The 14,582-nt window shown below is 42.7% G+C and overlaps 3 protein-coding genes across 5 annotated transcripts; all 3 read left to right on the top strand.

Annotated features, from left to right (window-relative positions):
- Nucleotides 1-332: 332 nt before the first annotated feature.
- LOC311110571 (E3 ubiquitin-protein ligase TRIM21-like) lies at nucleotides 333-4,337 on the top strand. 3 transcript variants are annotated; one of them, XR_014610706.1, is made up of 7 exons: nucleotides 333-1,462; nucleotides 1,651-1,749; nucleotides 1,855-1,983; nucleotides 2,105-2,127; nucleotides 2,217-2,326; nucleotides 3,404-4,022; nucleotides 4,253-4,321. XR_014610706.1 is itself a non-coding variant. In XM_084153079.1 (7 exons), the coding sequence occupies exons 1-6, from the start codon at nucleotides 1,031-1,033 to the stop codon at nucleotides 3,967-3,969; spliced, it is 1,359 nt and encodes a 452-aa protein (XP_084009205.1). In that variant the 5' UTR covers nucleotides 333-1,030; the 3' UTR covers nucleotides 3,970-3,981; nucleotides 4,253-4,337. The 3 variants fall into 3 exon arrangements, 2 of the variants coding, with proteins under 2 accessions (XP_084009205.1, XP_084009206.1); XM_084153079.1 differs by having other exon boundaries at nucleotides 3,404-3,981; nucleotides 4,253-4,337; XM_084153080.1 differs by lacking the exon at nucleotides 4,253-4,321 and having other exon boundaries at nucleotides 3,404-4,239.
- On the top strand, nucleotides 4,299-8,805 carry LOC311110570 (E3 ubiquitin-protein ligase TRIM35-like). The gene is made up of 6 exons (XM_084153078.1): nucleotides 4,299-4,860; nucleotides 7,076-7,171; nucleotides 7,339-7,569; nucleotides 7,661-7,683; nucleotides 7,774-7,892; nucleotides 8,013-8,805. The coding sequence occupies exons 1-6, from the start codon at nucleotides 4,384-4,386 to the stop codon at nucleotides 8,582-8,584; spliced, it is 1,518 nt and encodes a 505-aa protein (XP_084009204.1). The 5' UTR covers nucleotides 4,299-4,383; the 3' UTR covers nucleotides 8,585-8,805.
- Nucleotides 8,806-9,248: 443 nt separating this feature from the next.
- Nucleotides 9,249-13,004, top strand: LOC311110572 (uncharacterized protein). The gene is made up of 3 exons (XM_084153081.1): nucleotides 9,249-9,359; nucleotides 11,094-11,192; nucleotides 12,692-13,004. Exons 1-3 carry the CDS (start codon nucleotides 9,314-9,316, stop codon nucleotides 12,775-12,777), a joined length of 231 nt encoding a protein of 76 aa, XP_084009207.1. The 5' UTR covers nucleotides 9,249-9,313; the 3' UTR covers nucleotides 12,778-13,004.
- The last annotated feature ends 1,578 nt before the right edge of the window (nucleotides 13,005-14,582 follow it).

The raw sequence follows: 14,582 nt of genomic DNA, 5'->3' as shown, positions 1-14,582 counted from the left end.
AGAACTGTGCCCTAACATGTAGCATGGGATTTCATTTGCCAAATAATCAATATTCACTTAAAAGTCTCTTAAGTATGGGCCCCAGGCATCATCCGTTGTGACTGACTACAATACAGCAGCCACAGCAGTGCTTTACCCCCCCCTTTTGGCAGCTTTCACAACTGAATGTCACAACAGAATCATTTTATATAATAGTCACCAGCTGAGGGTCTGCTGACTTGTGAGGCTACTCTGAGCCTGACAGGGCTTGTTATGTCGGGTTGCAGTTCAGATGGTGCTGCGTTACAAGATGCAAAAGGATGAAAAATGTATGCACTCACTAACTGTAAGTCGCTCTGGATAAGAGTGTCTGCTAAATGACTCAAATGTAAATGTAAAATGTAAAAGTTATTTAACTGGTTCTGCTCTCAAAATCCATGCGTTATAGCCGATCACAACAGACCAGAATCACCTCTCAGAGTAGAAGCTTTTTGAAGTTGATTTGACAGTGTGGCAGACTGGCTGTTACCACCTCAGTGTCCAATCAGTTATTATTGGTTAATCAGTGCCAATCAGTTATTATTGGTTAATCAGTGCCAATCAGTTATTAGTCCTAGTACCTTTTTTTCATCAAACATTCTTACAAGACTGCAGATACCAGGCATCTACAATGCTTTGTTCAGTTTCTTGGATCTGTTGTATATGACACCTAGTGTGGCTGTTTCTGTTGGGGTTTTGTTGTTGAATGACAGAGACATTAACAGTACTTGAGATACAGCAACATGTGCCAAAGGAATGACTTCATTGCTAACTTACGTGACCTCTGCCTTGGAATGAATTGGATAACTGCGATACACTTTGATCACAGGTACGGCCTAAATGTTAATAGGTAATCAAGCACATTCCTACATTCCGTGTAGTGGGTTGGTGAAGAAGAGATTGAAAGGCAGAAAGGTCACGGTTGTAATGACGCATGTACAAATGTACAGTCGCTAGTTCATACTGCATTCTGAAGAGAAAGGCCTTTACCTGACTTTACCTGAGGAAGAGGATGGCCCAGCAGGGACCTACAGCAGCTCTGGAGGACGAGCTCAGCTGTCCCATCTGCTTTGAATTCTTCCAGGACCCTGTGAGTCTGAAGTGCCAACACAGCTTCTGCCGCAGCTGCCTGGAAACACCAACATGGATACAACAAAAGCAGTGCGAATGCCCTGTCTGCAGGCGAAGGCATTCCATGGACGATTTACAGCCCTCCATGTCCAACATGAATCTGAGGAACATAGTGGAGGCCTACCTGCAGAGAGAGGAGAAGGAGGGGAGTGAGGGGAGAGCAGTGGGTCTTGTGGTGTTTGCCACACATAACAAGAAGCTCAGGTTTTTTTGTGAGGAGTGTGAGAAACTTGTTTGTGCTGTGTGTGTGGAGACCGAGCTGCATGCCAAGCATAAATACCTGTCAGTGAAGGAGGAAGCACAATGGCATAAGGTACTGTGCTAGCAGGAATACACATCTACTTGCAGTCTTTTCCCCTTGCTAACTGAGTTCCCTTTGGAACTCAATATACTGTAAACACAGAATAGTTGAGAAACTCATTTTATTTCCTTCCTTTTTTCTACTGTAACCCCTCCTTATCTCTCCACCACTATCCCCACTCTTTTCTATTATCTACCTAGAGGGAACTCACTTCATTGCTCTACAACCTTCCTGAGAAACTGGAACTGGACATAAAACAATCAAGAGCCTCAAGAGAGCATGCAGCACAATACATCAAGGTATGTCACTAGCTAAATAACACAATATTACAAAGACAATCCAAAGATATTACACAGATACTACATAGGTACATGTCTATCTTATTGTACTGTTCCCTCTGCCAGACCCAGGCCCAGACCACAGCAGGACATATCAAGAGTGATATTAACCTCACTAGCGACATTAACTCCCTCTCTGAGAGAATCTCAGACATACAGAACAGGATGAAAACAGATGATGTCTCATTCCTGCAGGTTCATCTCACATATTTTAACAACACTCTATATTCATGGTACAACTGTTAGATGTACTGAGGCATTCTCAAACAATGATGTTATTTTTTAAAACTGAGAACCACGTGTGTTCTTGTTTCAGATATACAAGGACTTGAAAGACAGGTATGCAACATTACGATCATCATAAGTCAAATATTTGATCAGTCTCCAACATTATTGACACAAACTGTCTGTACTGTATGTCATTTCAGTACACTGCAGGATCCAGAGCCTTTATCAGGGACACTGATAGACGTGGCCCAACACCTGGGGAACCCGAGGTTCAAGGTCTGGGAGAAAATGCAGAAAATGGTGCAATACAGTGAGTACACAGATTTTATAAGCAACAGGCCACATATTTGAGGTTCATTATTGACTTGCTTCCATGACGCAGCACAATGATCAGTTTCTAAACATTACAGTCCAATATCCAGGCTCCAGTCTCTACGCACTCTTCCATAGCCTTGAATCCTGAGTGAAGCAACAACAAAATGTAACTTTTCTGAGCCAATCTGATTCCTCACAAAAACCTGATTAATGTTCTGATTTCTGACTGATTATTGACAAAAAGCTGACTCAAGTTCAGATTCCTGACTGACCAGTGGTGTAAAGTACTTAAGTAAAAATACTTTAAAGTATAACTTAAGTCGTTTTTTTTGGGTATCTGTACTTTACTATTTATATTTTTGACAACTTTTACTTCACTACATTCCTAAAGAAAATAATGTACTTTTTACTCCATACATTTTCCCTGACAACCAAAAGTACTCGTTACATTTGGAATGCTTAGCAGGACAGGAAAATGGTCCAATTCACACACTAATCAAGAGCACATCCCTGGTCATCCCTACTGCGGACTCACTAAACACAAATGCTGGAGTGTTGGAGTGTGCCCCTGGCTATCCGTAAATTAAAAGAAACAATAAAATTGTGCCGTCTGGTTGGCTTAATATAAGGAATTTGCAATGATTTACATTTTTACTTTTGATACTTAAGTATATTTGAGCAAATACATTTACTTTTGATACTTAAGTATATTTAAAACCAAATACTTCTAGACTTTTACTGAAGTAGTATTTTACTGGGTGACTTTCACTTTTAACAGAGCCATTTTCTATTAAGGTATCTTTACTTTTACTCAAGTATGTCAATTGGGTACTTTTACCACCACTATGACGGACTCATTGACAAACTGCTCAGTCATGTTATGATTGCTGAAATACAAACTGCTGACTCATGTTCTGATTGCCAAAAAATGAACTGCTGACCAATGTTCTGATTTCTGACCCAGTGACAAACTGCTGACTCATGTTCTGTTCATACAGCCAGCAATACATTGCACTAATATCCATGTATCTAACCCGGTGGCCATCTAACCTGACCACTCCTTCTGTCCCAGCCCATGTGACTCTGGATGTGAATTCAGCCCACGCTGATCTACTGATCTCTGGGGTCCTCCTGGAGGTGAGTGACAGATGGGTGTCCCAGCCTGTGCCTGATAACGCTGAGCGATTCGACAGCTCAGTGAGCGTGCTAGGCTCTGTGGGTTTCTGCTCAGGCATTCACAGCTGGGAGGTGGAGGTGGGGCCTAAGAAGGCCTGGACTCTGGGTGTGGCTAAAGATAATGTAGCCCGGAAGGGCAATGTGATGGTCAGCACAGAGGGCGGGATCTGGGCGATGGGGTTGTGGAATGGGGAGCAGTATAGTGCTGGAACTGCCCCCCTGGGTACCCCTTTGGTTCTGAAGAGGAAGCCTAAGAGGATCATGGTCAAGCTGGACTATGAGAAAGGAGAGCTCTCTTCCCATGACTCCAGTGACATGTCACTCATCTATATGTTTGAACACAGGTTCACAGAGAGACTGTTCCCCTACTTCTCTCCCTGTCTGAACTCTGATGGCACTAACCCTGGAGTGCTGAGGATCTGCCCTGAGAAGGTGTCTGTGACTGTGGCACCTGTTCACTAAGGATATAATCTGGTGGTTCTATTTTATGATCACATACTGAAGGATCTGTATTGGTAAAGTCTGTCACAGTGACTCCTGTGTATTGATTTTTTCTGTCTATTGTTTTGTCTATTGAGGTGAATATCCTGAACTCCAGTGATGACAGTGATGTCTGTGAAACCAATGTGTATTTCGGAACTGTTAATTAATTTATTGAGAGCAAGAGTCATAATTGAATTCCCTACTTCTTGGTGTCATGTTCAATAAAAGTACATATTTTGTTTACTTTGATTCCATGCCTCAGTCTTTAAGTGAAGCAAGTCAACACCCAAACACTGGACAAGTTTGTCAGCATTCCAGACAGCGTCATCAGTCCCTAGCCCAGCCACCTTACGGTAGGTACACCAGCTCAGAACAAGCACACATCTCTCCGTCATGGCTGCCACCTGGACCCTGGAGGACGACATGTCCTGCCCTGTGTGCTGCGATGTTTTCACTGACCCTGTGGTGCTGGGCTGCAGCCACAGCTTCTGCAGGAGCTGCCTGGACAACTTCTGGAACACTCAGGTCATCAAAAAGTGCCCCGTCTGCCGCCACCATTCCCTAACCACCACTCCACCCAGTAACCTGGCTCTGAGGAACATCGTGGAGGCCTTTGTGAGGGAGAGGAGCCACAGTACCGCCAAGCAGGAGGAGACGAGAGAGGGGGAGAAGGAGAGCCAGGGAAGGAGGGAGTCAGGAGGGAGGAGTGGGTTGGTACAGGATGGAGATGAAAGGTGCAGTCTCCACGGGAAGAGGTTGTTGTTGTTCTGTGTGGAGGACCAGGAGGCTCTGTGTGCGGTGTGTCAGACCTCCAGGAGACACAGGAGCCACCAGCTCTGCCCTGTGGACGAGGCTGCTCAGGAACTCAAGGTATGGCTAGAACTGTATGTCATTTCAGGGCCAGTGACTGTATGTCACTTCGCTAGGCTGGTCTGGTAGTGTTACAGTAATTAGTCTGTTTACTGTTTTACTGTAGTGTTCCAATTACTGTGACTGTAAGTCATTTATGCTAGACAGATGAGCCCGTGTGGCTCAGTTCGTAGAGCACGGTGCTGACAACGCCAGGGTTGTGGGTTTGATTCCCATGGAGGACAAGTATGGAAATACATGCACACACTACTGTAAGTCACTCTGGATAATAGCGTCTGCTAAATTACATAAATGTTATGTAAAATTCCACCTTATTGGGATTATTCAGTCCACTGAAACTATAGTTCTGTTTGCTTAGTTTTGTTATTTGGCAATATGTTGTTCTTTTTCATTTTCTTATCTGTGCATTAGATGAGCTCATGAGTTCAGCAGGAATGTCGGCTTTGCAGTTTCTGAGAATCATTCAACGCGGTTTCGTCATGGGCAGAACAAATATTATACACTACCAGTCAAATGTTTTGGAACACCTACTAATTCAAGGGTTTTTCTTTATCAAAACTATGAAATGACACATATGGAATCATGTAGTAACCAAAAAAGTGTTAAACAAATCAAAATATATTTTATATTTGATATTCTTCAAATACCCACCCTTTGCCTTGACAGCTTTGCACACTCTTGGCATTCTCTCAACCAGCTTCACGAGGAAGTCACCTGGAATGCATTTCAATTAACAGGTGTGCCTTCTTTAAAAGTTAATATGTGGAATTTATTTCCGTCTTAATGCGTTTGAGCCAATCAGTTGTGTTGTGACAAGGTAAGGGGGGTATACAGAAGATATTCCTATTTGGTAAAAGACCAAGTCCATATTATGGCAAGAACAGCTCAAATAGGCAAAGAGAAATGACAGTCCACATCATTACTTTAAGACATGAAGGTCAGTCAATACGGAACATTTCAAGAACTTTTACAGTTTCTTCAAGTGCAGTCGCAGAAACCATCAAGCGCTATGATGAAACTGGCTCTCATGAGGACCACCACAGGAAAGGAAGACCCAGAGTTACCTCTGCTGCAGAGGATAAATTCATTAGAGTTACAAGCCTCAGTAATTGCAGCCCAAATAAATGCTTCACAGAGTTTAAGTAACAGACACATCTCAACATCAACTGTTCAGAGGAGACTGTGTGAATCAGGCCTTCATGGCCGAATTGCTGCAAAGAAACCACTACTAAAGGTCACCAATAATAAGAAGAGACTTGCTTGGGCCAAGAGACACGAGCAATGGACATTAGACTGGTGGAAATGTGTCCTTTGGTCTGGAGTCCAAATATGAGATTTTTGGTTCCAACCATCGTGTCTTTGTGAGACGCGGTGTGGGTGAACGGATGATCTCCGCACGTGTATTTCCCACCTTAAAGCATGGAGGAGGAGGTGTTATGGTGCTTTGCTGGTGACACTGTCTGTGATTTATTTAGAATTCAAGGTACACTTAACCAGCATGGCTACCACAGTATTCTGCGGTGATACACCATCCCATCTGGTTTGGGCTTAGTGGGACTGTCATTTGTTTTTCAACAGGACATTGACCCAACACACCTCCAGGCTGTGTAAGGGCTATCTATTTTACCAAGAAGGAGAGTGATGGAGTGCTGCATCAGATGACCTGGCTTCCACAATCCCCCGACCTCAACCAAATTGAGATGGTTTGGGATGAGTCAGACCACAGAGTGAAGGAAATGCAGCTAACAAGTGCTCATCATATGTGAGAACTCCTTCAAGACTGTTGGAAAAGCATTCCAGGTGAAGCTGGTTGAGAGAATGCCAATAGTGTGCAAAGCTGTCATCAAGGCAAAGGGTGGATATTTGAAGAATCTGAAATATAACATATTTTAATTTGTTTAACACTTTTTGGTTACTACATGATTCCATATGTGTTATTTCATAGTTTTGATGTCTTCACTATTATTCTACAATGTATAATAGAGTCTGTCTAATAGCACACAGACGCCTCAATTCCTGAAACTGTTTGTGGCCTAAACTCCTTGACTCCTCTCGTCCTATCTCATCACCTCCTTCTCAAAACCCATTGGAGGAGAAGGTCAGAGTGGAGGGACCTCTGACTTTCTCATCCAGTGGGTTTTGAGAAGGAAGTGAGGAGAGAGGACATGAGGAGTCAAGGAAATGCAATTGAGATTTCCCTCTGGTATGTGGCCAGGAGGAAGTGAAAGCATATATCATCCCTCTGAGGAGGAAGTTGGAGACATTCCAAAAGTTAAAGGAGGAATGCATCAAAACAGCAGAACACATCAAGGTAAGTACCATGGAACAAACAATTATAAGGAGAAATAAAGTTTACTTTATTGTCAACAATTTGGCCTCCTAGCCTTTTTTAACAGTTTTGCGCCATGAAACCATTTCCATATTATATCAGACAGCATGAGAACTCACCCACTGACCCTTTGACCTGTCGACCCCTAGAGCCAGGCCAAGCAAACAGAAAGGAAGATAAGAGATGAATTTGAGGAGCTGCATCACTTTCTGAATCTGGAGGAAGTTGTTCGGCTGTCTGCCCTCTCTGAGGAGGTGGAGATGAAGACAGTTATAATGGCAGAGAAGATTGAACACCTGGCCAAGAAGATGACCTCCCTGACCAGCAACATCAGAGAGATAGAACAGGATATAGAGGCCAACGATCTTCCATTTGTCCAGGTCAGAGACACTTACTTTTAGCATACACATTCTAAAATACATTTGATTTCCTAATTTGGTCATTTTATCTCACACTATGTTCTTTCCCCAGGCTTACAAGAACAACAAAGCAAGGTACAGTACTACTTTTTCAAACACATTCTGCCTGCTTTTAGGTTATAGTCCTTTACTACAACAGCCACTCTATCTGTATTTTTGCTTCAGGGCCAACTATACATTGCAGGATCCAGAACCTGTATTAGGGGCATTGATAGACGTGGCCCAACACCTGGGCAACCTGAGGTTCAAGATCTGGGAGAATATGCAGGAGAAGGTGCAATACAGTGAGTACTAGACCAGAGCAAATTAATGGTTATCAGATCACTAGATGCTCAGAGAACCATACTTTAAAATATAAATTGTTATATAGCGTTGTAGTCATACCTGTTTGTGTTTCCCCCCAGCCCCAGTGACTCTGGACCCCAACACTGCGGCCCCATGGCTCTCTCTCTCAGACGACCTGACCAGTGTGTGCGTCAGTGGAGAGAAGCCTCACGTCCCCAACAACCCAGAGCGCTGTGACACATGTGTTTGCGTGCTGGGGGCCGACCCCTTCAGCTCCGGCAGTCTCTGTTGGGAGGTGGAGGTGGCGGGCAAGACCAGATGGGACCTGGGGGTCCTAAGACAGAGTGTGCGTAGGAAGGGGGTCCTGAGTGTGAACCCTGCCCATGGGTTCTGGGCACTGTCCCTGAGGGACGGCGGCCAGTACAGCGCCTGCACCATGCCCTGGACCCGTCTCACACTGAAGAGGAGGCCCAGGAGGGTCAGAGTGTGTCTGGATTATGACGCGGGAGAGGTGACTTTCTATGACCCCACTGACATGTCACTCATCTATACATTCAGGGACAAGTTTAAAGAGCCATTGTTGCCCTACTTCTGTCCCTGTGTGAGTGACAGCGGCCGCAATGCTGAGCCACTAAAGATATGCCCTGCCAAAGTGTCATTGGTTCATGATGTTGGTGATAAGGTTTTGTAGATTACAATATGTATTTTTTAGACGAGACATTGCTAATGCATCCAAATGTCTCACAATCTATTATTAACACAATGGATGTATATTTTCTATATATATATGGATGTTTTTTATATATATATATATGTGAATGGAACAATTATTATCCTATATAATATCATATGTAATATTTTCTTGATTTGTGTCAAATGATAACAGAAATTAAACAGAAAAGGTGATCATTACTCAGCATTTTTGTTAATATTCTGTAAGACTGGTTCTAAATGCTTATGAATTATCGTGCTTATAAATGCTTATAAATGTGTCAACATTTTACAATTAAAAACGTATATCTTTATGAATAGCATGATTTATTCATGATTTATTAATAGTTTATTCATGAACGTTATTAATAAAGTGTTTCTTGTCAACAATGAGCTTGGTCAGCCAACAGAGGTGAAGTCTTATTTGAGTGCTCTAAGCCTCCAACTGATAATGTGACAGTCATGTGATGACATACCCTTTCCTTACATGGAACACATTTTAGACACCATTCTTTAATGCTGAAATCCACCTCCCTTATCCAATCCTTGGCAAACACTGAGTGTATGCCGTGCCTGTCATTGTGTGGGTGTATGTGTTCCTGTCTGAGCACACAACACAGTATAAAAGCAGAGGCGCTCTCTGCCCCTTAAAACACTTTTAACCTCAGACTTATCTATTGCTGAGAGAAGTCCTCGACTGAGACCAACAATGAGAGCCTACCTGGTCCTGCTTCTGCTGCTCCCTCTGTGCACAGGTAAGTTACACTTACTTACTTCACTTAGTGCTTTGAGTTCCTTTCCGAACATAGGTCATCAACGAACTGCTTCCAACCCCTTCTATCTCATAGACAAACTGCTTCCAAACCCTTCCATCCTTAGCCAGTTGTTCGAGTTATTGTTGCCATGTCAGTTGCTCTATCTTCATTTCTTACTCTGTGAAGATGCAGGTGGAGCAGTAGATAAAGGTGGTCTTAGGCCTTTCTCGCTTGCGTTTAACTTGTGGGCTAAAGGTAAGAGTCTGTTTGGTGGTCCACGTGATGCATGTTTCTTCTTAGAGTGTGGCCTAACAAGCACCACTTCCTCCTCTTAATTTGTACTTCAAAAAGTTTATCTCCCACAGTCAGATGTTGCTGATGGTATCTGACCAATGGATTCCAAGTAAGCTTCTGAGGCATTGGTTGGTGAATGTTTGTACTTTTTAAAACCTCTTAGGTGTAAAGTCCCCTATTTAGGAGAGTTTGAGCGGTTCTTGACCGGTTCCGACCTACATTTTTGTGTACAGAGCGCACTGTGAATGGCGCAACATCCATTGCTGTGCACTCCGTGAAATCTTTGGTTGTCCCACTTCACATGCCGCTCTCAGCTGAGATGCAGTATGTGAAATCTGACACCTCATTTGCATAAGGAGCGACATACAACATTTTCGAGCCGATCCAGAGAAAGGATCAATTTCCTCTGGCTGTGAACCTCGCAGCTCCGCTTGAAATCAGATGGATTTAGAGCTCTCAACATGAAAATAATATAAATAATTTTGCATAATTGAAACAAGACCCCTTTCTCATGGTCACAGAGGGACGATCACTTTGTGCGTAAAGCTGAAGTTGTAACGAGTCAGCAGGCATTTGAATGGCATCTCTGCGTCGCTCAGAGGTCGCTCGGCAGAACACTCTCTGTTGTCAGTTATATGAAATGGTGCCAATTTTGTACCATCACCAGGTATGATCATATTTATTTTACAGTTATAAGAATTCCAGGTGAAGCTGGTTGAGAGAATGCCAAGAGTGTGCAAAGCTTTCATCAAGGCAAAGGGTGGCTATTTGAAGAATCTAAAATATAAAATATATTTTGATTTGATTAACACTTTTTTGGTTACTACATGATTCCATATGTGTTATTTCATAGTTTTGATGTCTTCACTATTATTCTACAATGTAGAAAATAGTAAAAATAAAGAAAAACCCTTGAATGAGTAGGTGTGTCCAAACCTTTGACTGGTACTGTATGTCAAAGGCTTTCTCGAAGTTCCAATTTATGGACTGTTTGATGATAATCCTGAGGATGGCAATTTGATCTCCGAAAGATCTTCCACTTCTCAAACAGGCCTAATGTTCTCAGTTTTTTATCCACCACCATCCTATAGAAGGATGTGATTGAACACTTTTCCTGGTGTTGTCCAACATTATCCTGAGGTAGTTTTTACACTCCCTTAGGTCTCCTTTCTTCTGTATTTTGAGGCCTAACACATGATCCAAACACACACATACACACAGCAGCTCCCACACACACACATGCGCATGTACACTCACATTACTGAATTCCTGCTCTGCATCATTCATAACAGTGCTGGCAAGAGATTGAAATCTTCCTCAGATCACATCATTATGTTTGTTGTGATCTTTGTCTCCTGTGATCTTTGAACCAGCCTAAATATACTGTAGTCATTGATAAGACATAACCCTGACACTCTTCCCTCTCTTCCCTTGTCATAGCTGATTACAACATTGAGTGTTACGGTGAGGACTTCCTCATGCTGAGGAACCAGCTCCTAAATTGCTCAAGCAAAATAAAGCAGGCCTGCTACACCAGGAGTGAGTATCATAGTCCTTCATTTGGCTCTGCTACACAAGGGCTGTGTCTGACAATCTTACTAGCTGTCAAATCCTTGTCTCCTCAATTGTTCATCTCTCTCTCATAAGCTCATTAGAGGAGGGGATAAAAGGGCCCTCCCACTGACTTCCTTCACCAATAACATTTTGAGAGGGAGGCGAGGAATTAGGAAAATAAGGACGGAGGAAGCAAGGATTTGACAGCTAGTAAAGTTTTCAGATACAGCCCAGGTATGGTGAATGTGCTGAAAGGAGTCAGGCGCAGGAGGGTAATCACCGAATACAGAGTTCATTCCTTTGTTGACACACAAATGCGCTCCAATAGCGATCAACGAAACAGGCACAGGGGAAACAAACATCCCTGGCAAATACACTGTAACGGAATCCAATAATACATAGGCACAGGGGGAAAATCTACCCTGGCAACACAATGTTATGAGTAGCTCCACCGAGCTACATACTCTCACAATAACAATCACCCACAAGGACAAGGGGGCAGAGGGAACACTTACACACAGACTAATTAGGGGATTAGAACCAGGTGTGTGTGATTGACAAGACAATTGTGATGATGATTGGGGCGGCAGTGGTTAGTACTCCAGTGACGACGAACGCCGAAGCCTGCCCGAACAAGGAGGGGAGGCAGCCTCAGCCGAAGTCGTGACACCAGAACTGAGCAATATTACTTGTTCTTGGCAAGGCTGGTTCTTTAGATCAATTGGTAGATTGATGACATTAACTGTAAGATATGTCCATAATGACGTTGGATTGCATAATACAACAGTAAATACAATGTTTGGACCTTCAAAAGGGCAACATTCAATTCTCATGGACTTCTGACCTAAACAAAATCAGTGACACAATAATTAATTATTAAATTGGGATACAAAAACATAAGTGATCAAATACGTAGCCTAACAATAAGTCTTAATGAATAAAACAGTTTGTGATAATAAAATCCTTGATCCTACATCTTATGATAAAATCCTTGATCCTACTTCATCTTCTGATTTAGACCATAATCCTACTTCATCTTCTGATAAAGGCCTTGATCCTACTTCATCTTCTGATTGAGACCATAATCCTACTTCATCTTCTGATAAAGGCCTTGATCCTACTTCATCTTCTGATTGAGACCATAATCCTACTTCATCTTCTGATAAAGGCCTTGATCCTACTTCATCTTCTGATTGAGACCATAATCCTACTTCATCTTCTGATAAAGGCCTTGATCCTACTTCATCTTCTGATTGAGACCATAATCCTACTTCATCTTCTGATAAAGGCCTTGATCCTACTTCATCTTCTGATTTAGACCATAATCCTATTTCATCTTCTGATTTAGACCATAATCCTACTTCATCTTCTGATTGAGACCATAATCCTACTTCATCTTCTGATTGAGACCATAATCCTACTTCATCTTCTGATAAAGGCCTTGATACTACTACATCTTCTAATGTTCTGTATCTCCTCTACAGAGACTGGGGAGAAGGGCTGTGCTAGGCTGGAGTTTTGCTCTCGACCAGGCTGGAAGTGCTGCAATCAGGACCGCTGCAATGCCTAGAACTGATTCCAGGGGACACTAACCCAGCACAGGCAGAAGAAGAAGAGAGGGACAGATGGGGAAAGGATCTGTGATATCAGCTGACAGTAACTTGAGGGCTTACGCTCCAAGTTGCTGTTTAGCACTTGGTGATTGAATGTGTTTGTATAAATAACTATATACAAAAGTATATAAATAACTTTGATTTGATGTAAAGTCACATGAAATAAAGTCTTACGAAATTTTAACCACCTATCTCGTGTCTGAAATGCGGTTATAGTATACATCATTTCATCAATGTTTTGTTTTGTAAGCATGCAAGTTATTCTTTCAAATGTGGCATGCTGAATCATGCTGCTCATTGGGACACTCTTGCATCCTTCCCTTTACTGCGGTACAGACAGACAGACAGACAGACAGAATTTACTCTGTGTGGGATGCCTGGCAGTCTGTGGGTCTTTTTATCTGTGTGGCAGTCAGTCAGCAAGAAGCTCCTGACCAGCTGAATCAGAATGGCACCACTCCTCTGTTTCCCTACAGAGTCTAATACCACAGCCAGAGACCTCTATTCACTGTTTACCCACAGAGTCTAATACCAAGGCCAGAGAACTCTGTTCACTGTACGGACCCAACTAGACACAGAAACATCCAGAATTCACTAGGGAAGACAGTGAAATGAATAACCCCTCGACTATACAGACATAGACAAACACACACATGGATACGCACACAGGACAGGTATCAGAGGGCTCAGATCAATACAAAACACCAGACAATCTCGGTCACAGTTGTGTTTTCAGTGAGTTGTTGTCGGAGCTTGACAAAGTCCACGTTTAATCCTTCCTCAAACATCTCTATGTCCCTGGGACATAGAGATGTTTGAGGAAGGATTAAACGTGGACTTCGTCAAGCTCCGACAACAATTCACTGATCCTGAAAACACAACTCTGACTAAATGTAAACTGGAATTATGTATTGAAGCTAACCCCTTTTATAACACAAAACATCCAGACCAAGATCAACACAGAGATCAGTGGAAATACTCAAACACAAAAGCTTTTCTCTGTTTTAAAATGTTTATTTTCATTTTTTTTTTAATATTCAGTATTTTTCTGTCTACTAACAGGAATGCATGAGAGACAGATCGTCTCAAACATTGTCAAGTGAAACATGTTTTTTCATCTTTTTTTGTCAGTTATATCTCATCAACATCAAATCATTTTAACATTATTGTCATCATCAGTATCACTGTCACCATGGATGGTCATAACCATGTTTATTCTGAATATCACAAAAAGTTGTACATGTCTGTGTCCTCCCCTCCTCCCCCTTTATGCCCTCCCCCCCCTTTATGCCCTCCCCCCCCTTTATGCCCTCCCCCCCCTTTATGCCCTCCCCCATTCCAACCCGGTGTGCCAGCCGTTTTGTTCCAGGAGTGTTGGTGAGACAACCCCTGTGTACCCATCTCCCTTCCTCCCCCATCCCCGCCCCAGGACATATAGACATACATTCACAGGGCTGAGGTTTCAGACCAGTCAAGGAGCTTTGTGTTTCAACTCACTTCTCTCCTTCCCTTTTCCTTTGTGTGTTTTGGATACTAGCCCATCTAACTCAAAAACATGATTCTATACAAGCCCTTCTGAAAAAGTTACCCTAAAAAGATGGATGACCCTCTACCTCTTAAAAATCTTAGATCCTTGTCAGGACCCAGTACATAGGATGCCCTGGTGTCCATATCTTCCACACTTTACTAATCCTCCCTACCTTAAAAAACCTTCGGCAAAACCTACCGAACCCCCACACCCGATCCCCTCTCAATGTGGACA

The sequence above is a fragment of the Coregonus lavaretus genome (genome assembly GCF_964263955.1).
Source record: "Coregonus lavaretus genome assembly, chromosome: 36".
In the NCBI taxonomy this organism is placed as follows: Eukaryota; Metazoa; Chordata; class Actinopteri; order Salmoniformes; family Salmonidae; genus Coregonus; species Coregonus lavaretus.
Note: the sequence above shows the minus strand (reverse complement) of the source record. Positions and strands in the feature narration are given on the sequence as shown.

Coding starts and splice junctions, on each gene's coding strand:
- LOC311110572 (XM_084153081.1), top strand. CDS start 9,314: ATGAGAGCCTACCTGGTCCTGCTTCTGCTGCTCCCTCTGTGCACAG. Junction 9,360..11,093: donor GCTGCTCCCTCTGTGCACAG/GTAAGTTACACT, acceptor CCCTTGTCATAG/CTGATTACAACATTGAGTGT. Junction 11,193..12,691: donor GCAGGCCTGCTACACCAGGA/GTGAGTATCATA, acceptor TCTCCTCTACAG/AGACTGGGGAGAAGGGCTGT.
- LOC311110570 (XM_084153078.1), top strand. CDS start 4,384: ATGGCTGCCACCTGGACCCTGGAGGACGACATGTCCTGCCCTGTGTGC. Junction 4,861..7,075: donor AGGCTGCTCAGGAACTCAAG/GTATGGCTAGAA, acceptor GTATGTGGCCAG/GAGGAAGTGAAAGCATATAT. Junction 7,172..7,338: donor AAACAGCAGAACACATCAAG/GTAAGTACCATG, acceptor GTCGACCCCTAG/AGCCAGGCCAAGCAAACAGA.
- LOC311110571 (XM_084153079.1), top strand. CDS start 1,031: ATGGCCCAGCAGGGACCTACAGCAGCTCTGGAGGACGAGCTCAGCTGT. Junction 1,984..2,104: donor ATGATGTCTCATTCCTGCAG/GTTCATCTCACA, acceptor TTCTTGTTTCAG/ATATACAAGGACTTGAAAGA. Junction 2,327..3,403: donor GCAGAAAATGGTGCAATACA/GTGAGTACACAG, acceptor CTTCTGTCCCAG/CCCATGTGACTCTGGATGTG.